Source organism: Artibeus jamaicensis, unplaced genomic scaffold (genome assembly GCF_021234435.1).
Source record: "Artibeus jamaicensis isolate MK-2021 breed Jamaican fruit bat unplaced genomic scaffold, CSHL_Jam_final scaffold_847, whole genome shotgun sequence".
Classification (NCBI taxonomy): domain Eukaryota; kingdom Metazoa; phylum Chordata; class Mammalia; order Chiroptera; family Phyllostomidae; genus Artibeus; species Artibeus jamaicensis.
Genome location: NW_026522057.1, coordinates 1,037,972 through 1,060,960, shown reverse-complemented (window position 1 = coordinate 1,060,960; position 22,989 = coordinate 1,037,972). Strand labels below are relative to the sequence as shown.

Below are 22,989 nucleotides of genomic sequence, written 5' to 3'. Positions count from 1 at the left end.
AATCAGAGTGTCTTGCCTGCTTCTGCATCCCCACAATAGTACTGCCCCAGAGCTTTGTCTTACCTCATTCTATCCACCAGAATGGGAGCTACCACCGCCTTCCAAGTTCCACTGAGCACTGAGTTTGAACTGAAGGTACTTAGATTTCAGACAAAGCAGTGGCAAGAAGCAGTCATGTTACAGGAAGAAAAGGTACAGCTGAGTCTATCCCATGTGGATGCAGATTCACAGAAAACACATCGGGGAGAATTAAACCATTTTACTGCAATTGGTGGGCAGGTGGGCAGGCAGTGACCAGGCTCAGTAGGGAGGGCAGATACCAGCTGGATCAAGAGGGGAGGGGCAGGGAGCCCAGAAACAAGGCCTTGGAGGGGAAGGTGAGCAAAGAAGTCTTTATCTTACTATTCTTCCAAGTCCTTACAGGTCACTCAGGAGTATCTTGGGGCCACTAAAGGACAGGTCCTCCTGCTCAATGCTCTGGGTCTGGAGCTGAAAGTTGCTGGGTTCCAGGTTAGAGAGAGTGCTCTTCTGGAGGTCTAAGAGGAAAGAAAGGAAAAAGAGGAAAAAAAAACATCAACAAGCACTGTGATACACAAAACTAGGCCCTGGACCTGTCTGAAACGGAGACAAACACAGTCCTGACTTGGGATAAGTAGCAAAAGAGGTTGATGGACTCACAAAGAAAGAGGCAGAGACTCCATTCTACCTAGTGCCAAACAATTATGCAGGTGGCATTCGGGCACCATTCAGATTCAGCCTCCCCCAGAACTGGGCTCCCTGCCCTTACCCTCACCTAGCTTCCTTAGAAATTCCCAGCTACTGTTACTGTTTTCACGAATGGCTTCAGAGCTAGATGAAGGAAGAGATGTGGCAAAGGTGGCAGCTAGGGGTATCTTAGACTGGAGGATGTGGACGGAAGTCCTGGAAAGGGAAACAAAATGAGAGGCAGAAATGGTGATGGTGGGTGAAGGGGGCCCTTCCAGCACAGAACTATCCTCCTTTCTAAGGCGCTGGCCTCCGTCTTTATCCTCCAAACACATAAAGATACCTCCATGACTCCATATCAAGTAAAGAATGCTCAGTACTTCCCTTATGGACTATATCCCAAATACTCCTATTTCTCCCTACTGACCCAAGTCATATATAGGATAGCTAAACTTTGGACCCCAATGCCTGGCCTCTATGAAACATATCCCTTCCACTGCCACAGGTATTCACACCCCCTGACCTGAGGAGGTCCTGGTTCCGCCGGGCATCATGGGCCTCTATCCTGGCAGCCTCCTTGCCCTCCTGGTCACTCTGCAGCTTCTCCAACATCTGCCAGATTATGGTGCCAAGGTAGAACCAAACCTCTCCCTCTCCAGGAGAAACACTCCCCACCTCTCCATAATGGGCCACTCCAACACACATGGAACCCTTAGTGGGCAAGAACAGTTTCTCATGGCCTGGAACAGAGGGCTTGGGAAGAAGAGCTTTGAAGGGAGATGGAGTCATCACAGAGAAGAGAAAAAGATAGGGGTGAGAGAGGGCATCCCGGCCTGCCTGAAGAACAGGATAGACAAGAGAGAGGAAAGAGCCTCCACAGGGAGATTTGATGGGATAGGTCCAATCCTGGTCCTACCTTCCAGCTACGAGCCTGAGCTTGCCGCCCCTCAGCCATCTGTTTCAGCATCAGCTCCTGATGCTGGGCTGCAGATAAGAGAAAATGTAATAAAGCTCTTCTCCAACTTCTTTCCTTCCCCCTCCCTGCCTTGTACCCAGTATGGTGCTGAACTGAGATATAAACATGCTGGTCCAGATAACAGGAAGCGTCCAAGCTGACTAGGGAGAGTAGACTCATACCTTTGGAGACAAGACCAAAATGGTCACCAGACTGCTAAGTAGCTCAAGCAATTAGAGCTATGGCCACTTACTGGGAGAAAAAGAAGGCTTTCCAGAAAAGAGAACAGCTGAACTCATACCCTCCTCCAGTCTTTTACTTACTCAGCTGGTCCCGCAGCAACTTCAGTTCCTCCCTCAGAATCTCCGACTCCTCCCATAGCAGTTGCCTCCTACAGGGATGACAGCAGCCCATCTAAAGCCAATCAACAAGCCCAGAGGAGGCTACCAGAGTACCAGGAATCCAAAGGCCTGAAGGGGAAGTCATGCCCATCACTTACTCATTCTGCAGCTCTTGGCGAAGGCCACTGGTAGCACTGCATTTTTGTGGTCCTGCTTGTATCTGGGCTTGGGCCTGTTCCTGCACCTGGATTCGAAGACCCTGCAGTTCCCTTCTCAGCCTGTCCAGGCGCTGCTCCAAAAGCAGAGCCTTCCGCTCTGGGCCCCCCTGCAGCAACCTCAGTGATGCTATAAATGGAACAAGTTGGGGGATCAACCACTCTAAGAGCTTCACATATGAGCCTACAGACTCCACTTCCAATTCAAGACGCAAATGCACACACAACAGGTGTACAATAAAATTGTTTGCATGTGTATAAGGCTTTGTGTATGAAGAAATAAACTAGCCAGATACCTTCCAGGGCACAAATTTGGTACTTCTGCTGCTCTTGCTCTTCCAGCAGGCCCCGCACAGCTTGCCTTAGTGCCTCAGTCACCTACCCAGGCAGAAAACCACATGAGCTACTGGGTAAGCGGCTTCCCCAACCCATGGTACCCTTGTCTCACACAACAGCATACATACACGCCTAGGATTTCGAGCCTCACCTGAGCCTGGGTTCGAAGCTGGGATCTGAGAATAGTAACTTCATCCCTGAGAGATGTGCTATGGGCCTCAGCCCAACTCAGCCTCTCTGGAACAATAGGAGTCTCTAGAGCCCAAGGCTGTTGAGCTTGGGTTCCTGGTTGGGGAGGCAAGTGATGAGGAGAAATCCAGGTTCCAGTCAGGTCTCCTGCTGAGGAAAGAAGACTTGGGGGGTGGGAAGAGGGGAACAGATCTTTGTTCAAGAAAGGAAATAGTTGGACACTTGAAAGGAAGAGTGGATGGTACAGGTGGTGGAAAAGGAAGACCCTGAAAGAAATCTTCCTGAAAGGGGAAAAGAAATCCTGAAAGGGAATAAAAAAAGGGGCAATACTTACCTGCAGCTGAGACTCCAAGGGGATACAACCGCTGCTATAATAATAATAGTAATAATAATAATAATAATAATAATAATAAGTGCATCTTCAATGAAATCTGAGTCCTTTATCCCACGTTCCCAAACCCGGGTCTCACTTCCCCTTACCTTAATCCTGGCCACATTTCCATCAGTAGCACTGAGAAGCGCATCGAGCTGCTCGGACCAGCTCAGAGTCTTACTCATAGCCTGCAGCAGGGGTATGTCTCCCTGGTGTGTTGTGCCCTTACTCTCCCAGCACAGAATAACCGACGCACAGGGCAGGAAAGACCACAATGTCAGATTGAAATAGGGAATACTAAGGATAAGGATGCAATATTAGACCAAAACTGCGCCTCTTGGACTAGACAGGGGAGAGGCGTTCTTGGGAAACTGGGGGGGGAAAGGGATACCCTGATGTGGACACATCAGGAGGGAGTTGAAGGTGCTGAATCTTGGTCGAGACCTCCTCAGACACAGGATACTGTCGTCATCACACCGAACCTAAGCCAGCTGCTACTGCCGCCTCTGGGTTCAAAGCCTCCAGTAGACCAGGAAAGGCCGACTTTCGACCAGTTGCCGCAGCCCTACTTGGGAAACGGAGTTCGCTTCTCCCATAGACAACGCTTAAAGCTGGCTACCAAACTACGTTTCCCGAGAGGCAATATATGCAGTCACACCCCTGCCGTGAAGCTTGCTGGGAAACCGAGTCTTTCTGATTCTACAATGGTTGTTTCTAAGGACCAAATGAACTACATATCCCAGTAGGCATTGCGCAGTCCCTCTACGCATCCCACAGTTTTTGGGAAATGAAGTCCAAGCTCCCCTAAAAGTTAATGACTCAAGCTGTCTTGAGACTCCATTCCCCAGCAAGCTTGGCGTGTAGCGTTCAGTATGGACCCTCAAGTCGCAGATCTGAAGCAGAAAATTGAGACCACGTTGTCACCTTTTGGCTTCGAGGTTTACCCCTTCCAGGTTGGTTTTTGTCTTCTGCGATGCTAGGGTGAGGTGTATTATTGATCGGTGCTAGTGGCGTGAAGCCGGGAAGCCTTTCTGATCCTTCCCGAGCTCCTCTGGTCCTTTGTCCGATTTACCAGGACTTCGTCAAAGGGGGCTCGGGTAGGTAGGAGCAGTTGCATATTTTTCCTTTTACCCCCAGACAGTGCTGGATTGATGAATGGAAGACACCATATGATCCAGTGACCTTGTGACTCTGTCACTTACATAATTAACGGGAAGAAAGGCACCGTTGGGGCCAGAGTCACTTTGGAAGATTCCTGAAGGAGGAGAGAGCAAGGCTTGGAACGTTTGCATGGCTAGGGTTTAGGTCATTTGAGGAGGGAAGGACATTCCTGTTGTTGAACAAGCAAACAACTGGCTGCTTTGTTCCATCCAGCAACAGAAGCATAGTTCATGGTGTTGCCAGTCACTAGCACTGGGCTGGATATATTAACTCTACCCTAAGTACACAGAAGTCTGGCTCCACAACTTTCCCTTGTTTACGTAAGTCCATTTCCTCCATTCCTTCCAGTGCCTCCTGCACTGAGCTGTGTAGCTTGAGCCCTTTGCCTAATGTTTAAGAGACAGGCTACTCTCACCCCTTCCACTGAGTGGCCCATATCAGTGCTGGTAGAGGATGTAGATGGAGGAGTATCTTGGGTCTAGTTTGAGAGAGGATTTTCCAGAAAAAATAGAGTTGAGCTTTACATGAAAACAGATTAGAAGAAGGGTTATTACATCCCAAATATCTGGAACAATTTGAATATAGGTGTGGAGGTGGTAGGTAACAGGTATGGGGGGACAGTAAGGATGCTATCTGGTGGACAGGTGGACTCAGGTAGTTGGAGCTGTTGTACTGAAGACCTGTACTGAGGAGCCAGTCATTCTAGGCTCCTACTTCTCTCAACCCCATATCCAGTCAGACATAAGTACCTTTAGGAATCTGTCTCCAAATTTCTCAAATTCAGACTCTTCCATCCAACACAGCTATGCTCTGGTCCAGGCCATTTCTCATTTGGATTTACTGCAGTAGCCTCCTTGCTGTCTTTTTGCCTCCAATCCACCCTCCATACTGCAGCCAAATTAATCTTTCTCAAAATTGATCGGGTCAGTTTGCTCCTTAAATCTTCAACGGCCCTGTGTTATTACCAAATTAGACCCATGTTCCTTAAGTTGGTATTCAAAGCCAATCTTTCCTACTGATCTCCAGCCTTTCTCTCCCTCTGCTTCTCTCTACAAACCCTCTACTTCTATCAAACTAGACAATTTGCTATTCTCCAAATATGTTCTGTACTTTTTGCCTCTCTTTGTTTATGCTGTCACCTCCATTTAAAATACACAACAGATTCTTCCTCCCCATATCAACCTGTCAGCTTGCCTCCAAGCCTTAAAGACTCAGCTTCCAAGAAGACTTAGAATTCTGATTTCAGAGGACCTTCACCTGGCCCTATCATTGCACCAAACACGGCACAATTTCTTTTTGTTCCTAGTTGTTCAAGAATTCTCTGCCTCTGTATTCTAAACATCCTGTCCAATTCAGGCAAGTCCTTCACACACACACACACATTGCAGATCATCAATAGAAATTCAGTGATTCAATGCATGAGCTGGAGGCTGGGGCAAAATATATGAAGCCTTAAATGCCAGGTTAAGGTATGAATTTTCTGTTCCAGGTGGCATGGTACAATGCACTCCTACCTCCGGCCTTCCACCTACCTCTGCCAGGACCTACCCTGGCCTTCCTGGTACTCAGCACACCTGCCATGTTTGACAAGGCCCTCAAGCCCTTCCTGCAGAGCTGCCACCTCCAATCACTGACTGACCCTGTGGACCAGTGTGTGGCCTACCATCTGGACCGTGTTAGAGAGGTGAGCAACATTCATATCCTCCTCCAGCTTCCCCAGTGTGCAATTGCTTTGAGCTCCTCCAAGCTGAGTGCAGTATCTAGACCTTTAGGATGATATCTACGATCTGTCCCTGTTCTGCCTCCTTGATCCAGGTTCAGCCACCTTCCTGTAGCCCCCTCAGGTCTGAAATCGCTTTTACTCACCATACCCTGATGGGCAACTCTGTGAACTTCAGACCAGACTTCCCTTGATCTCCAAGTGAAATAGAAATAAGCCGAACATGCCCCAGGCATCTCTCACCTGTCTTTACCCTAACCTGGAAGCTTCGTGCTGCCTTTGGGGCCTTTTGAAAACAGTTTTTCCCCAGCACACACTCAACATGTACATGTTGTTTGTTTGTTTTTAAGATAAGAAGATAATCCTTTTTTTAAAAGATTTTATTTACTTATCTTTAGAGGGGAAGGGAAGGAGAGAGGGAGAGAAATATCAGTGTATGATTGCCTCTCATGCACTCCCTACTGGGGACTGGCTTGCAACCCAGGCTTGTGCCCTGACTGGAAACTGAACCACGATCCTTCGGTTCACAGGCCCACACTCAATCCACTGAGTTAGACCAGCCAGGGCTACATGTTTCTATACATACACATACACTGGGACTGTGGAGGACAGAGCCAAGTCACCCCTTATGGAGGTTTCTGAGCAAGACCTTCAAACATGGGCCCTCCTGGACAGAGTAATCATTTTCTTCACACTGGAGCCCCTCCCTCAAATTTAAGGTTACGTTTTCCCTTCAAACATGACTTCTAAGGACTGGACCATGTTAACACCGATTAGGGCTCTCTAGAACAAGTCATGATTCCTCTCATGCTGAAAGGAACCTCTGTCTTGTCCTCTATCCCAGAGCCTCCCAGAGCTGCAGATGGAAGTCATCGCTGACTACGAGGTACATCCTAACCGGCGCCCCAAGATTCTGGCCCAGACAGCAGCCCATGTGGCAGGGGCTGCTTACTACTACCAACGACAGGATGTAGAGGCTGACCCCTGGGGAACCCAGGTCAGAGGTCAAGTATGAATGACTAGAGACAGAAAATGGCAATGGCCCATCAAGATATCAGATCTGAGGTTTCTCCACCTCCCATGAGAAAAGGAGTTTGTAGACACAATCCTGAGGTCCAGCCCCATGTGCTCTCTGGGAGTCCCAACTTGGGAAACCAGGTCAGAGAACCTAGTCTATAAAACCCTGTTACAGAAGGGAGGGGGCAGAGCAGTGCTGAGACTTCGAAGTTGATTTGACCATTAGCTTCCGAAACCCTTCCTCATAGCCAGAATGAGTTCATGAAAAGGTTCCCCACTTACAGGTTCATATGTGAAATCACTGTCTGCTGAGTAAGAAATGAATAAGCTGTGCCCTGGCTGGTGTAGCTCAGTGGATTGAGCACGGACCTGTGAACCAGAGGATCACGGTTCGATTCCCAGTCAGGGCACATGCCTGGGTTCCAGGCAGGTTCCCTGCAGGCCAGTTCCCTGCAGGGGATGCACTAGAGGCAACCATACATTGATGTTTCTCTCCCTCTCTCCTTCCCCTCTAAAGATAAATAAAATCTTAAAAAAAAAAAAAGAAAAGAAAGAAAGAAATGAATAAGCTTAGTTGCACTGATGGTAATTGAACTTGGTGCCAAGGTGACATCCATGACCTTACTTTTCTTTACCCTTTCCCCAGCATATATCAGGTGTGTGCATACATCCCCGATTTGGGGGCTGGTTTGCCATTCGAGGGGTAGTGCTGCTGCCAGGAGTAGAGGTGCCAGATCTGCCACCCACTAAACCACTCGACTCTGTACCAACAAGAGCTGACCGAATTGCCCTGCTTGAAGGCTTCAATTTTCATTGGCGTGACTGGACATACAGGGATGCTGTGACACCGCAGGAGCGCTACTCTGAAGAGCAGAAGGCCTACTTTTCCACACCACCTGCCCAACGCTTGGCACTGTTGGGCTTGGCCCAACCCTCAGAGCATCCTAGCTCTTCATCCCCAGATCTTCTCTTGACACTAATACCCAACAAGCCTCAGAATCCCAGAACCCAAGGTTGGTTCAGCCTCAGGACCTCACCACCTACAACTCCTGGTCCTTGATATCCCCTCCCCTCCCCTATTCCCTGTGGGATCCCTATTTACACTAGTAGTACTTGCTAGGACTTTTGGCAAGGCATAGATTTTTAGGTAAAAGATTACTTTTGATAAAAGAATGATAGAGATCTTCAATGAAGATAACATGGCTCAGAGACATTTTGTCAAGACAAGAACTCTAAGACCAAGGCAACTATTTCAATAGGGGGAGGAAAAAAGGCAGAAACAGAATTCCCACCTATTTGGGCATGTGTATGCTCTGTAGTGCTCCAAGATGCTACGTGATAAGAGTTTAGGGGCAGTAATCCTCAAAGTAATGGTACAAGGAAATGTCTCTGGCCCTGGCTGGTATGGCTTAGTGGAATGAGTGCCAGCCTGAGAACCAAAAGGTGGTTGGTTCAATTCCCAGTCAGGACACATGCCTGGGTTATAGGCCAGGCCCCCAGTTTGGGGTATGCAGGAGGCAACCAATCTGTATTCTCTCCATCTTTCTCCTTCCAACTATAAAAACCTAAAAAAAGTGTCTCAGTGTTGTCTTAGGGACTGATATTTTATTCTCATTTGAGAGAGCAGGGGGGAGAAGTATCAGACATGAAGAGAAACCCTGACTAGACTAGCTGTCTCCTGCACTCACCCCAACTGGGGAGTGATCCAGAATTAAACCAGCGACCTTTCAATTCTGGGATGACAATCCAACCAACTGAGCCAAGCTGGCCAGGACTGTAATGCATTTCAGAAACAATGCTTATCATAATAGTATGCAGTGTGTCATCTGTTATTAAAGGCCCTGGGAATCCTGTATTGCTGTTCACAATACAGAATACTCAACAGGCTGTAGGCTGAGGGTAGCTGATAAAGTCGTGTCTGGAAGATCATCACTACCATACACTGAAGTATCCTTCATTCTGAATCTGCCCTAACCACAAAGGCCCAGGAGTCACTCCAACCCTCACCACTATCTCATAACAATGACATGAGGGCCAAAAAAAAGGGCTACCCTCAATGCAAGGCTAGAACCCAGGGAAAGTGACAAGTGTTTAACTCTATGCTTTTGATACCAAATGTCCTACCCTACAAACACCAGCCCAGGTGCTAGGTCTTCTCCCCCTTTCAGTTCCAAAGGTACAGAGCCTCTAATTCTGATCTTTTACAGCACCAGTAATAGGCTTTTATCAGACGAAGCCAAGCTTCAGGTTCTCATAAAGCTTTCCCAATAGTGTAAAAGGTAAATGCCCAAGAAATCAATGTCACTGAAGCTGTAACCTACAATGCAGCCTATAAAATAAACTGAAGGACTATGGCCAACACCACAGCAGGTCTTGCTCTTTTTCCAAATATAGTAGAAGAAAACGTTAATATCCTGGTTTAGTTCCATTCCCTATTTGCATCTCCCCTCTATAATTTCCTGATTCTGAAGCAGCTCTCACTTCTCACTTTCCCCTAACAAAAGAAAGCAAAGAGTAAATCAAAGGCTAATGCCCTCTAAAATAAACAAACAACAAGGTTTCAGTTCAAGTTTAATAAAAACTACACAAAAAATGGTGATGCCCCACTACCGCACAAGTCAGTTGGCTTGTTTCATAACTTCAGGTCATTTCCTCTAGAAAAAGGCTGGCCTCCCCAAACCCTGCAGGAAGGTCCTGTTTTGTCCCAGATCACATCTGCCCTAAATCTAAGATCTTGTGTTTTAAGCATGACAATAGTAAAAGAGAGGTTTTGTTCTCATGGTTGTATACTGCCACCATGACCCTATGTAATGGCCCACTGCTCACTTCTGCTTAGAGAAATATTCCTTGCTCTTCTGGACATCAGGCTTGATGGTATCACTGCCAGGTTTCCAGCCAGCTGGGCACACTGTAAGAGAACATTACCACAAATTAATAATTTGCTCAGTGGTTAGCTCCACCCTCCTCCCCCATTTGAGGCAAATGGATGCCTCAAAACCAAACCTGAGCCCTAAAAACCCTAAATCACTCAAGTACCAGGAAACCTAACCTACTAGTCTAGATCATTCAACCTTTTAGTGCAAGGCTAACAACAAACATACCATTTAATCTTCACCATAGCCCTGTTACTATTACATATAATTTATTGATTTACCACCTGACATTTAGTTTTTTTAACTCATCTGAGGATACATTTTTATTTTGTTATGTCTTTTGGAGAGAGGAAAGGAGAGGAGAGAAACATCAATCAGCTGCCTCCTGTATGCACCCTGACAGGATCAAACCTACAACCTTTTGGTATATGGGATGATACCCCAACCAAATGAACCAACTGGCCAGGGCTGAAATTTCATTTTAAAAAGTTAAGCAACAGCCCTGGCTGGTGTAACTCAGTGGACTGAGCACAGGTCTGCGAACCAGAGGATCGCAGTTCAATTCCCAGCCAGGGCACATGCCTGGGTTGCAGGCTGGTTCCCTGCAGGCCAGTTCCCAGCAGGGGATGCATGAAAGACAACAATGCACTGATGTTTCTCTCCCTCTCTCCTTCCCCTCTAAAGATAAATAAATAAAATCTTTAAAAAAAAAAAAAGTTAAGCAACAGTCCTGGCTGGTATAGCTCAGTGGATTGAAAGCGGGCCTGCGAACCAAACAACCACAGTTCAATTCCCGGTCAGGGCACATGCCTGAGTTGCAGGCCAGTTCCCAGCAGGGGACGTACAAGAGGCAACCATGCATTGGTGTTTCTCTCCCTCTCTCTTTCCCTTCCCCTCCAAAGATAGATAAATAAAACCTTTAAAAAATAAAATTGAGCAACAGCCTCAACTGTATCCTTTGTCCTAAAAATAACCTGTATACAGTATTTAAGGCAAGAATTGTTAACAGAAGACAACAGATAAATGCATATTCATGTCCTCTGCAATTATATGTATGATTCCAATACATTATTTTTAAAAATAAGCTTATATGTTCTTCAAAAAATGGTGCTGGGACAGCTGGATTTCCACATGCAAAAGTATGACACTGGACCCAACTTACAGAAAAATAATAGACATTTCTCCAAAGATATACAAACAGTCATAAACCCATGAAAATATGCTTAACACTGCCAAATGCAAATCAAAACCACAATCAGCTACCATACCCATTAGGATGGTTATGGTATAAAAAAATTTTCTACATGAATGTAGGTAAGGATACAGAAAACGCTTGGTATTGCTGGTGGGACTGTAAAAAGGTGAAGCTGCTATGCAAAACTTTGGCAGTTTCTCAGGAAGCTAAACATGACCCAGTAATTCCACTCCTATGCATTTACCCAAAATATTTGGAAACAAGGACTCAGACACCTGTTCACCAACAATCTAGCAGCATTCATTAGTCACAATAGCCCAAAGGTGAAAACCCTGTGTCCATCAACAGATGGATACACAAAATGTGCTACACAAGATCTGATCCATGTTACATGTGCCCAAACAAGGACAAAACTTGAAAACAATGTTAAGCAGACACAATCGACAAACATTGTATGATTTCACTTACAAAATGACTCACCCCTGTACCCAAGAAAAAATTAAGCTAAATAAACAACAAAGCCAGGGCTGTTTAAACCGTAACACTATTTCTTCCTCCTCCATGTTTTTTAGGTCAGAAGGCCCTGCATGCACTTAGCCTGCCTTCAGCCCTTGCTAAGCAAAAGGTCTGAGTTTGAATCTTACACACACACACACACACACACACACACACACGCACGCAAAACCCACAGCCTTCACCCTTTTCCTACACTCCTACAAGGATCCTGAGCTAGCAATGCTCCTTTGGCTAATTTGAAGAAAGTGAGACAAGGGGGCGGGGGGGCACTGCTGATTTTTCCACTGTGTTTTTACTACTTTTCTTCTAGAGACATAATCACTAGTAACAGAGCAGTAAGTCTCACTTGCTCAGCTCTGGACAGTGTGGCTCGGTTCAAGCGTCTTTCCGTTCTATATTACCAGTCAGGACACATGCCTAGGATGCAGGTTCAGTCCCCAGTATGGGCACATGCGGCAGGTGACCAATCAATGCTTCTCTCCCTTTCTTTCTCCCTCCCTTCCTCTACTCTTGAAAATCAATAAGCATTTCTTTCAGGAAAGATTTTTTTAAAAAATCTCACTTGCTCAAATGAGAGGGAAGGACCCTTTCAGTCCAAGGAATAGCCTCAAATGTCAAGACTGAATCCAGCTGTCTGGGAACAAGGTATGGATAGAACAAGTGCTAAATGACAGGCCCAGATGCCATTACTTTCCTGAAATTCCATTTTGATTATTACATGGTTACTGCCTTTAGGGGCACCAAAAGGTTAAAACACAGATCTTAAACATAAACACGCTCCATAGAACAAAGAGCAGCATAAAATCAAATCCCAGGCCACAGGCAGTGAAAAGTTTCACACTAGCTGCTAACAGGAAATCAAAAGATTCCTCTGTCTAGCCCTGGATGGTGTGGCTCAGTGGACTGAACACTGGCCTGCAAACCAAAGGGTCACCAGTTCGATTCAAGACATGCAACAAATTGATGTCTCTTCTCTCCCTCTAGAATCAATAAAAAAATGTCCTCAGGTGAAAATTTTAAAAAATAACAATAGCCCTCCCTGGCTGGAGTGGCTCAGTGGATTGGGTGCTGGCCTGTGAACCAAAGGGTTGCCAGTTCAATTCCCAGTCAGATCACATGCCTCAGTTGTAGGCCACGTCCCCAGCCCGGGGGCTCTTAAGAGGCAACCACATTTGTCTTCTTCTCTCCCTCCATTCCCCTCTCTAAAAATAAAAATATTTTAAAAAAACAGGAATGTAGGTTATATGAATTATTATGTAGCACACCTGAAACTAACGTTATGTCAATTACATCTCAACAACAACAAAAAAATCATAGGACCCTGGCCAGGTAACTCAGTTGGTTAGAGCATCATCCTGATATGCCAAGGTTGTGGGTTCTATTCCCAGTCAGGGTACATACAACAATCAACCATAAATAAGTGGAACAACAAACTGATTGATGCTTCTCACTCTCCTTTCCTCTCTCTAAAATACAAAACTTTTTAAGTTTGAAAAAAAAAACAAGAAGGTAGGGTTAGGGTTACTTGTCAAATAAACGACACAGGTAATGTACTTCATAAAAAGTACTTAGTATTCATAGGTTCTCATTTTTAACTACCATAAGCCATAAAAGGCTGCACACAGAAAGCTGTGTCTGTTCTAGTGGAATGGGAAGCAGCAGAGACCAACAGAGCCTGAAGAAGCAAGCTTCAGGCATGAACACTTGGGTTTAACAGCCTAGCCCAAGAGCAAGGTCCTTTCAGAAAATCCAGTAAAAGGCCAGTTTTGCCACTCCTCCCATCTTCGTGCTCACCCCCCACTAGAGGGCAGTCTCAGCAGCCTTCTGCTCCCTCAATCTAGTCCCACACATGCTTTTGCAAAAGATGCCTTCTGGTACCAGTGCTCATTGATCCCTATTGATCCTTATCTCCCACTCTAGCCAAGTTTCATTTTTGGGTCCCCAAACAGATAACCACTAATCCAGACTAACAACTTCCATGTCTTTAAATCACAGCATCAAGAGTTCAAAGAGCTTTAGGAAGCTAGTTTAAAGTACTTAATTTCTTGAGAAAATATAGTAATTCAAGAAATTTGTCCAGGTCCATGTGTGCACTTAATCTGATTCTGTAGCACTTAATCACAACTATCCTGTTCTCAATTACATTAAGCTGGGGTGGGGGGTAGGGTTCATGATCCCCTACCCCCACATACCCAGCACCTACAGCTGGAGGAACTGAGTATTTTTTAAATATATTTTATTAATTATGCCATTACGGTTGTTCTATTTCCCCCTTCCTTCCCCTCCACCCTGCACACCCCTCCCCCATTATTCCCCTTTAGTTTATGACCATGTGTCTCAAGTTCTTTAGATTCTATACTTCCCATACTATTCTTGCCCTCCCTATTTTCTACCCACCATCTATGCTACTTATTTTCTGTATCTTCTCCCCTCTTCTTCTCCCACTCTGCTAACCCTCCGTGTGATCTTCATTTCTATGGTTCGCTCCTGATCTAGCTATCCTTAGTTTGCTTTTGTTTTAGGTGTGGTTGTTAATAACTGCGAGTTTGTTGTCTTTTCACTGTTCATCTTTTTTATCTTCTTTTTCTTAGATAAATCCCTTTAACATTTCATATAAGGGCTTGGGGATAATGAACTCCTTGAATCTGATCTTATCTGAGAAGCACTTTATCTGCCCTTCCATTCTAAATGAAAGCTTTGCTGGATAGAGCAATCTTGGATGTAGGTCTTTGGATTTCATGACTTGGAATACTTCTTTCCAGCCCCTTCTTGCCTGTGAGATCTCTTGAGAAATCTGCTGACAGTCTGATGGGAACTCCTTTGTAGGTGACTGTCCTCTTATCTCTTGCTGTTTCTAGAATTCTCTCCATTTTAATCTTGGCTAATGTAACGATGCTGTGCCTTGGTGTGTTCCTCCTTGGGTCCAACTTCTTTGGGACTCTCTGAGCTTCCTGGATTTCCTGGAAGTCTATGTCCTTTGCCAGATTGGGGAAGTTCTCCTTTATTTTTTGTTCAAATAAGCTTTCCACTCGTGGCTGTTCCTCTTCCCCTTCTGGTACCCCTATAATTCAATGTTGGAACGTTTAAAGATGTCCTGAAGGTTCCTAAGCCTCTCATTTTTTTGGATTCTTGTTTCTTGCTTCCTTCTGGTCCACTCCTTTGAGTCCCAGTTTCCTTTCCATTACTATTGGTTTCCTGTGTATTTCCCTTCATTTCAATTAGTTTAGCTTCCATATGTTCCTCTAATTTGTGTCTAAAATCGAGCAGTTCTGTGAGCATCCTGATCATGTGTTTTTAACTGTGCATCTGAAAGTTTGGCTATTTCTTCATTGCTTAGATTTATCGGCTCTGGGGCTGAGTTGTTCTTGAGCCATGTTTTGATCTGTTCATGCCTGTTATGTATGAGGAGCGGAGCCTGAAGTGTTCACCAGGGTGGGGCCACCCAGGTTGCTGGTTTGTGACGCTGTATGTGGGGGCGGTTCCCTCTGCTGCTTCCCGCCACTGGGGCCTGCATGGTCCATCTCACCACCTCTAGCTCCTTCACCGGTTCATCTGCACACGAATGTGTGACCGCAATCAGCCCTCAGTGGGTCCGCCCGCTTCTCCACACCTGGGATCTGCCCACAACTGCTGGCGCACCTGGGTCGCACACCCGTTGGTCCGGTGGTTCTTTTCCTGCCCCACCTGCTCTGCTGCTGGCTCTGCCCCTCTTAACGGTTTGGCTAAAGGGTTTGTTGTTGTCAGACTTCCGTGCAGTTCAATTTTCTGTGGTTTGGCTGCGTTTTTGTTGCTAAAACTTGGTTGTTTTTAAACTTGGCTGTGTGAGAAGGCACAGTGCTTCCACCTAAGCCTCCATCTTGGCGGAAGTCTCTAATGGGAACCAAGTCTTTAAAACTAAACTAATGACTAGTTGGGATAAAGCTGTCTCATACCAATACCACTAGGGGATGAAAAAAGGAGTAAAAAAGCTACAGCCTTACAAATTCAGAAGCTGGGGTCAAGTAGTTCAGTATCGGCAATCAGAATGTTTAAGGAGAGACCCTCACCAGGTAGCTCATTTGGTTAGAGCACTGTCCCCGTGTGTCAAGGTTGCAGGTTTGATCCTTGGTCAGGGAATATACAAGAACCAACCAGTGAATGCATAAATAAGTGGAACAACCAATCAGGGTTTCTCTCTGAAAATCTATTTTTTTAAAATGTGTTTATGAAGAAGTACTAGTGCTAGAGCAATAAGAAAAGGGCCTATACTCTTAGCAAATGCTAAACTAAAAACCTTTAATTGACCCGGGCTGGTGTGGCTCAGTGGACTGAGCACCAGCCTGCGAACCAAAAGGTCATATAGGTTTGATTCCCAGCCAGGGCACATGCCTGGGTTTCAGGTGATGTCCTGCCAGGTCCCCAGTTGGGGTGTGTGAGAGGGAGCCAATTGATGTCTCTCTCACACATGGATGTTTCTGTCCCTCTTTCTCCCTCCCTCCCCTCTCTAAAGCTAAATAAACAAATCTTTAAAAAATAAAAACCTCACCCTGGAGTGGCTCAGTGGATTGGGCGCTGACCTGAGAACCAAAGGGTCACTGGTTCAATTCCCAGTCAGGGCACATGCCTGGGTTGTGGGCAAGGTATCTGGTTAGGGGCTGTGAGAGGCAACTATTCGATGTATCTCTCACATACATCAGTTTCTCTCCCTCTCTTTGTCCCTCCCTTCCCATCTCTCCAAAAATAAATAATCTTATAAAAAGATAATAAAATGAAATCCTTAAGTGGTATCTGCTCAGTTGTGTTTAGACTTTACAAGGTCAGACACACACACACATTATCTCTGACCCTGAAACTTTTAAGTGAAGAACCTTGATGTTTCATCTGAAACGTTCTAGCTCTAACTCTCCTCAAATCTGGGCTGCAGGCCAACGTTTCCTTCCCTTTCTCCCTCCCTCCCCCTCCCTCTAAAAATAAATAAAATCTTTAAAAAAATAGAAATGTGTTAGCTGTATCTGCTTATTGTCTTTGGGTAAGTTGTAGTAGTCCTACTTTATTTTCCATATTTCAAAGCTAGTCATATTAATTTTTTAAAACCCCAATAAAACAAATATGGATTACAGAGATTAACTCTTCTCCCAATAACACTTCAAGAACGGCAAACTTTAGATATGGTTCTCAACCTTTCACTTCACCCTTATACGCCTACGAGATATCCCTACACTCCTTTAGTAAATTAAATGTGGAACAGTGAATAATTCTAAATGAGCAGGGAAAGAGCTGGGAATGTACAGGTGGAGTAATATACAGCCTTTATATTCTCCTCCCCAAACTTTTTCACTACCCTACACCCACAACCCACTATAATTCAGAGACTTCAATTTCTTGAAGGGACAGAATCACCATCCTTTTTGTTTGATAAACTTTGTCCCTACACTTTTCCCACTCTACCACCACTCTGTCACCAGGTGGACTGAATTACCTTCTCCATGTTTGTCAGTGAACTGGAAAGCCTGAACTAGTCTCAGGGTCTCATCCACAGAGCGGCCAACAGGAAGGTCGTTTACCGTGATCTGGCGAAGGACACCTTTTTCATCAATGATGAAGAGGCCCCTGGGAAGAAGAGATTGAAGGCTTGAGAAAGGGCAGTACAGGTTTAAAAACTGGTTTGTCAGAATACAGAAGCAATGGAATGGGCTGGTCTCTTAGACCTGCACAGGCCTTGCCCTTATGTGAGGATGCCCCTAAATAAAGAATGAAATGAGACCGTCATCCTCTATACCTTAAACTTAACACAGTGATGTATGTTATTTATTTCTCAATAAAACTGGTAAAAAAATAAATAAAATGAGAAAGAAGTCTGTACTGATCAGGGCTCTTTCTCCAAATAGAAGGCCCTCAGCCAATCATACCTCTCCTGATGAATGTCAGCCCCTATACCCACAGGTATATATACCTGAATGAGATGCCTTCATCAGCCTTTAAGACCCCATAGTCCTGAGCAATGGTGCGCTTGGGGTCTGACACCAAGGGAATGTTCATGGATCCCAGTCCTCCTTGTTTCCTGGGTGTGTTGACCCTACAGGAAAAGGCGTGCACATTCATTCAAACTCTTGTGTAGCAAATACATTAACTGTACTTACACACCCCCCTTCTAACATTCCTGACCTCCCCCCAAAACATCAAACTTGGGTATACTCAGATGCAACCCAAGCTCCTTCTCCTCTGCTGCCAGGTAATAAGAAAGCAAAAAGAGGAAGCCAGAGCCTTTACCCTCCCCGTCCATGAGATGCCAGAAGCCAATACTAGAGAAACATTATTGCCAAAGCCTCCGTGTCCCAGATCCTGCTTAGTTAAAAAGTCCACATGCCAAGTGGACCAACAGCTTTACCATGCCAGGTGACAGAAGTGAGAATCCACAGAAGCACCAATCACTTGGCAGTTGAGTTTCTTAAATTCTTCTGCCCTATCACTGAAAGCAATGATCTCAGTGGGGCACACAAAGGTAAAGTCAAGAGGATAAAAGAAAAACACCACATATTTTCCTAGAAAAAAACAAAAGCCCCAAATTAGCCTTTGAAACAGACATCCTTGCTTTATAGAGAACAGAAAACTAAAGACATTTTCCCATAGAAAAGGAGGTCTTTTTTTTTAAAGATTTTATTTATCTATTTATTTTTAGAATGGAAGGAAGGAAAAAAATTGAGGGAAACATTGATGTGCAAGACAAACATGGATCAGTTGCCTCACACGCCCCCAACGGGGACCTGGACTGCAAGCCAGGCACATGCCCTGACAGGCAGTCAAATCAGCAACCTTTTGTTTGTATGAGGACACCCAACCCACTAAGCTATGCCAGTCAGGGCATGAGGCCTTTTTAGGTTGATACCAGAAACAAATGTTAGATACCAAAATGCTCAAACACAAATGTCGCTTAGCCTCCTAGCAAGCTACTTTCAGAATCTCTTGCAGCAGGAGGCACTGTAAAAAAGTTCCTTCCAGTAGATGCTTTATTTTTCTGTCTCTGTATTAGCTGCCAATTAGAGACCACTGTTCAGTCTAATTTTGATCTTCTCCGGGTAGTTAAAATTAGCAGACACCAAGTTCTCCAATGAAGAAAAGCAAGAATGCAGTTTTATCTACCAGAGAGCCCAATGCTAATGCTTAAAATCAGTGCCTAATAAAAGCTGAGATGCTGTATTCTCTGCTGCAGGGCAGTAAGAGACCAAAAAGAGGAAGTCAGAGCCTTTGCACTTCTTTCACAATGAACCACAGTCATGGAATGGGTAAGGTTTAAGTGATCACCTGAATCACCACAAACATGTTCCTTAACAAGCCTGACAAAAATTTTACGCATCAGGCCTGGCTGGTACAGCTCAGTGGACTGAGTGCTGGACTGTGAAGCAAAAGGTCGCTGGTTTGATCCCAGTTGGAGCACATGCCTGGGTTGCAGGCCAGGTCCCCAGTAGGGGATGCACAAGAGGCAACCATACATTGATGCTTCCCTCTTTCTCTCTCCCTTCTCTCTAAATATAAATAGAATCTTTAAAAAATGTAGGTATCAAAATTAAAAGAATAATGTATGTTCAATTAATTTAAAAAAAATTTTATATGGCAAATATTCTGAAAATCCTGGTAGAAAACAGGATTTCTTGTTGGAATTTTACTGAAGTCACTCAGATGACCAATTGAGTAGAACTTTAACTGACCAAGTAGCCTCTCACACCTCATAGACTGAGCTATTAGAACAAATACTCACTTCCAAGACACAGAAACGTTTGAGAGTCAAAAAAAAGTTGCTCCTTTGAAATGCACTTTGAAAATCAGAACCAGTAGAAACTTCTCCAAACAACCTCTCCAGGGTACTGCCTAACAAGCAGTTTCAAATAGGGCAGAGAGCCCTGGCCAACACAGCCCAGTTAATTGGGCTTCCTCCCACAAAGCAAAGGTTGCTGGTTTGATTCCCGGTCAGGGCATATGCTTGTGTTACAGGCCAGGTCCCCAGTTGGGGGCGCGCAAGAGGCAACTGATCCATGTTTCCCTTAGCACATGGATGTATCTATCCCTCTCTTTCTCCCTCCCTCCCCCTCTCTAAAAATAAATAAACAAAATCTTAAAAAAAAAAAAAAAAAAGAGGGCAGAAAGCGCCTCTTCCTAAACATCCTGCCTTTACTTTCAGGCCAGGATCAACGCCCTATGATCCTACTTACCACGTTTGCCAGAAGCTTCTTCCCCTCATAGGGTCCCACTAACCTGCTATCATTCCAACCACCAAGTGCAGTGTGCCAGGAAACCTGGTTACATGTTCTACCCAAAAGCTGACTCCGAGAACTGATTACTATATATCCCTAAAAAAGGCATACTTGTCACCTTTCAGGTTTGCATTAAAAGGAATCTAGTCTTAATTATCTCAGAAGACCCAGCTGCTCCCAAATGTGAGGTAAAGGAGAGCCTTATTAGAACTTGACTTGTGTCTGCAGAAGCTGTAAAAGAATGGAGAGCTGTTCCAATGATGACATCAACTCTCATCATTGGGGGCAAAACAGTGAAGGGAATGTGCCTAAATAATAATACAGTACCTTTGGCATATTTCATAAACCAAACATGAGCTGTGAGACTTTAAATTGCTTAAGATCTCTTACAAGGTGATGAGGCAGATAATGAAACTATCTCCAATAATACAATTGAGGAGTACTGAGAAGATAATTGAGCTACTATATTCAGGCATAATGAAGCATGTGCTTTCTTTGGAATAGTCTGGGTCTAGAAAAACTACCCTGTAATAACTTGATAATCACCACTTGGCACCCGAAACACCTTGACCTAGGAGACATAAATCATTTTACAACAATACAAAGATACAAAAGTTGAACAAGCCATCCCTAAATAGCAAAATAATTGCATTTCGATGAACCTAATGTAACTGCTCTTACCTCTGTAGTCAGAGAGGCTGATATCTTTGAACTGACCATCTGGCATAACAGCTGTAGCTTTGAAGTTGGGGGCAGGGTGTCCAATTTTAGCATTTCCTGAAGACATCTTGCTATCAGCTGAAAAAGATGAAAAGAGGAAATAAATTTGAGATAGGTCTTCTTTCTCTAGATAACCAGAGCACCCCTTTATCTACTTAGACTTAGCTGTAGTACAATGAAGGATTTGTCTGGTGGCCCTGAATAAATACATTAACTTACATTACAATAGGAGGCATAAGCTTAGTTTTCCAACTTCTGAAACAAAAGCAGATTATCACATAGCTCTGAAATATCAGCTTCTGTTTTCATTTTAAAACATCAATTTCTGCCCTGGGTGGTGTAGCTCAGTGGCTTGAGTGCAGGCCCTGCAAACCACCATTGTGGTTCGATTCCTAGTCAGGGCCTGGGTTGCAGGCCAGTTCCCAGCAGGGGACACATGAGAGGCAACCATACATTAACATTTCTCTCCCTCTCTCCTTCCCTTCCCCTCTAAAGAAAAATAAATAAAATCTTTTTAAACTTTAGTTTGTCATGTTTAAGCCCTAGAAGTCCTTTCAAAAAACAAAAAATGAGTTTATGACCTCAAGACAAAGATCCTGGGGCAGTAAACACAACAGTTTATTGCTGAAATGCAATGTTACACTGGATTCACCCAAGTCAACACTAAGGAGTTAAGATTTAGACTCAGGAAGCCAGCCATCGGTCTGAAAGCCTCAAGAGGCTAATTTTCAAGTGCCAAAGTTCGAAAGAAACATTGAGGGGAGCACGGAGGGGGGGGGGGCTGGTGGGATTTGGAGAAATAGACAAAAAACTGTACTTGAAAAATAATTAAATAAAATTTTTTAAAAATAAACATTGAGTGAGCACTGATCATCTCAAACTTTCTACTGCCTAATACTTTTAATAAAAAACCCAACAGCTAAGGGACTTGGCAACTTGGCGAGCAAATATAGGTGTGACCCTAACATAAACGCCTCGTTCAGACAGGCTTTTCCAGGTGGCCCCTACTACGTACACTAAAGCCCGACCAATCAGGGAAAGCCGGCTAGACTTCCAGCCCACTGGGCCTCTTCAGATCTAACCAGGAACCTCCCTGGCGAAAAATACGCTCCCCACCCACCACCCCTTAAGGTCCTGCCACTCCCATCACCACTTCCACCACAGCACTTCGGAAATCATCGTAAGTCTTTAATGAGGGCATTTGGGATTACCACAAACCCCATTCCGCAAATGGAAAAATGAGGGCGAGTAAGAGAATCTTAATACCCGAAATTCCACAGGTAGTAACGGCCCAAGACTGGATACAGCCTTAACCCCTACACAAAACCCCCTACACAAAACGAACGGGTGACCTCAGGTCAGTCCATTCTAGAAGCTTCTTGAGCAGCCCGGCAAGCACTACCACCAACCTGCTCTTCCATGCCAATCAGAGCCTTCTGCCTGGGTTGGGGGGGGGGGCGGGGGGGGGGGGGGGTGCTCGAGCCGACTTTAGCCTCAAGGTTCACCCGAGACCCACAGCGGAGGTCTGCGTGAAGGTGCGCGAAAGGCCTGACCACTCTCGGGTGGCAGGCCACACAGGGCCACTTCCCCAGAGCAATCCCAGTTGTGGCGGGCGTGCCAAGCGGAGGGATAAAAAGCGACCAGCAGGATACTCGGCGCTCCGATCCCCCCCCCCCAGGCCACACTGGCTTCACACTCACCGGCTCTGAGACACCTACACCAGAAAAGCAGGTCAGGAAGAAGCCTCTCGAAGCGCGTGCAAGTATGCAGTGCTACTTTTATAGCCTGTAGGGCTCTCGCGAGAGTCAGGGAGGGTCGCGTTACAGGAGGAGGAGGAGAGAGGAGGGGGATCTGGCCGGAGCCCCGCCCAGATCCCACACACCCAACCGGAATGACTCAGCGCTTTCTCTTCCCTCCCTGGGGGCGGGCTCGGGTGCCCGAAGTGCAAATCCCCCCTACCCGCAGCCTGCGGTTGGAGTCAGAGAGTGAGGCAGAGTTTTGATAGACTTCAAACCCTAAGGCCTCCGTTATGCTGGATCTCTTCAGGATCTGGATGGTGGTGTGTGCCTTGCCCTTAAAACCCAAACCAGGGTCTCGCTATTGCTAATGTAAAACCACATTTAGCCACACCAAGCCCTGTGAACTAACCAAATAATGCGCCCCCCTTTCAGGGGTGTCCTCACATTCTCTGCCCTAGTGCTGACCCTCAGTACCCCGAAGTGTATGCTTAGACAGCCCCCTTAGTTGTTTCAATTACGGAACAATGCTTTCCACCCCCCATCCATCCTTTTCACAGTGCCTGGATGGATCTTTGAAATTTGTCACTGCTGCGATTTGTGGTTTAAAAAACTAGGTCAAGCCCAGGTCCGTGTGGATCAGTTGATTGGGTAAGCTCCCGCAAACCGGAAGTTCAGTTCCCGGTAGGATTCCCGGTTGAGGCACATG

At 45.4% G+C, this 22,989-nt stretch overlaps 3 protein-coding genes across 12 annotated transcripts; 1 reads left to right on the top strand and 2 right to left on the bottom strand.

Moving 5' to 3' along the window:
• Window positions 1-244: 244 nt before the first annotated feature.
• On the bottom strand, window positions 245-3,735 carry CCDC163 (CCDC163 homolog). Of its 9 annotated transcripts, none has more exons than XM_053660154.1 (10): window positions 3,222-3,735; window positions 3,076-3,109; window positions 2,704-2,891; window positions 2,513-2,594; window positions 2,160-2,346; window positions 1,984-2,051; window positions 1,622-1,689; window positions 1,229-1,317; window positions 788-921; window positions 245-536 (listed from the first exon to the last, which is right to left on the bottom strand). In XM_053660154.1, exons 1-10 carry the CDS (start codon window positions 3,297-3,299, stop codon window positions 418-420), a joined length of 1,047 nt encoding a protein of 348 aa, XP_053516129.1. In that variant the 5' UTR covers window positions 3,300-3,735; the 3' UTR covers window positions 245-417. The 9 variants fall into 9 exon arrangements, 8 of the variants coding, with proteins under 8 accessions (XP_053516129.1, XP_053516130.1, XP_053516131.1 ...); XM_053660155.1 differs by having other exon boundaries at window positions 2,704-2,888; XM_053660156.1 differs by having other exon boundaries at window positions 2,704-2,837.
• A 220-nt stretch (window positions 3,736-3,955) lies between these two features.
• Window positions 3,956-9,482, top strand: MMACHC (metabolism of cobalamin associated C). 2 transcript variants are annotated; one of them, XM_037149835.2, is made up of 4 exons: window positions 3,956-4,067; window positions 5,765-5,959; window positions 6,840-6,992; window positions 7,659-9,482. In XM_037149835.2, exons 1-4 carry the CDS (start codon window positions 3,987-3,989, stop codon window positions 8,070-8,072), a joined length of 843 nt encoding a protein of 280 aa, XP_037005730.2. In that variant the 5' UTR covers window positions 3,956-3,986; the 3' UTR covers window positions 8,073-9,482. The 2 variants fall into 2 exon arrangements, with proteins under 2 accessions (XP_037005730.2, XP_037005733.2); XM_037149838.2 differs by lacking the exon at window positions 6,840-6,992.
• Window positions 9,483-9,570: 88 nt separating this feature from the next.
• Window positions 9,571-22,353, bottom strand: PRDX1 (peroxiredoxin 1). Its single transcript, XM_037149594.2, has 6 exons — window positions 22,245-22,353; window positions 20,506-20,622; window positions 17,964-18,117; window positions 17,529-17,651; window positions 17,055-17,185; window positions 9,571-9,920 (listed from the first exon to the last, which is right to left on the bottom strand). The coding sequence occupies exons 2-6, from the start codon at window positions 20,609-20,611 to the stop codon at window positions 9,835-9,837; spliced, it is 600 nt and encodes a 199-aa protein (XP_037005489.1). The 5' UTR covers window positions 20,612-20,622; window positions 22,245-22,353; the 3' UTR covers window positions 9,571-9,834.
• Between the last annotated feature and the right edge of the window lie 636 nt (window positions 22,354-22,989).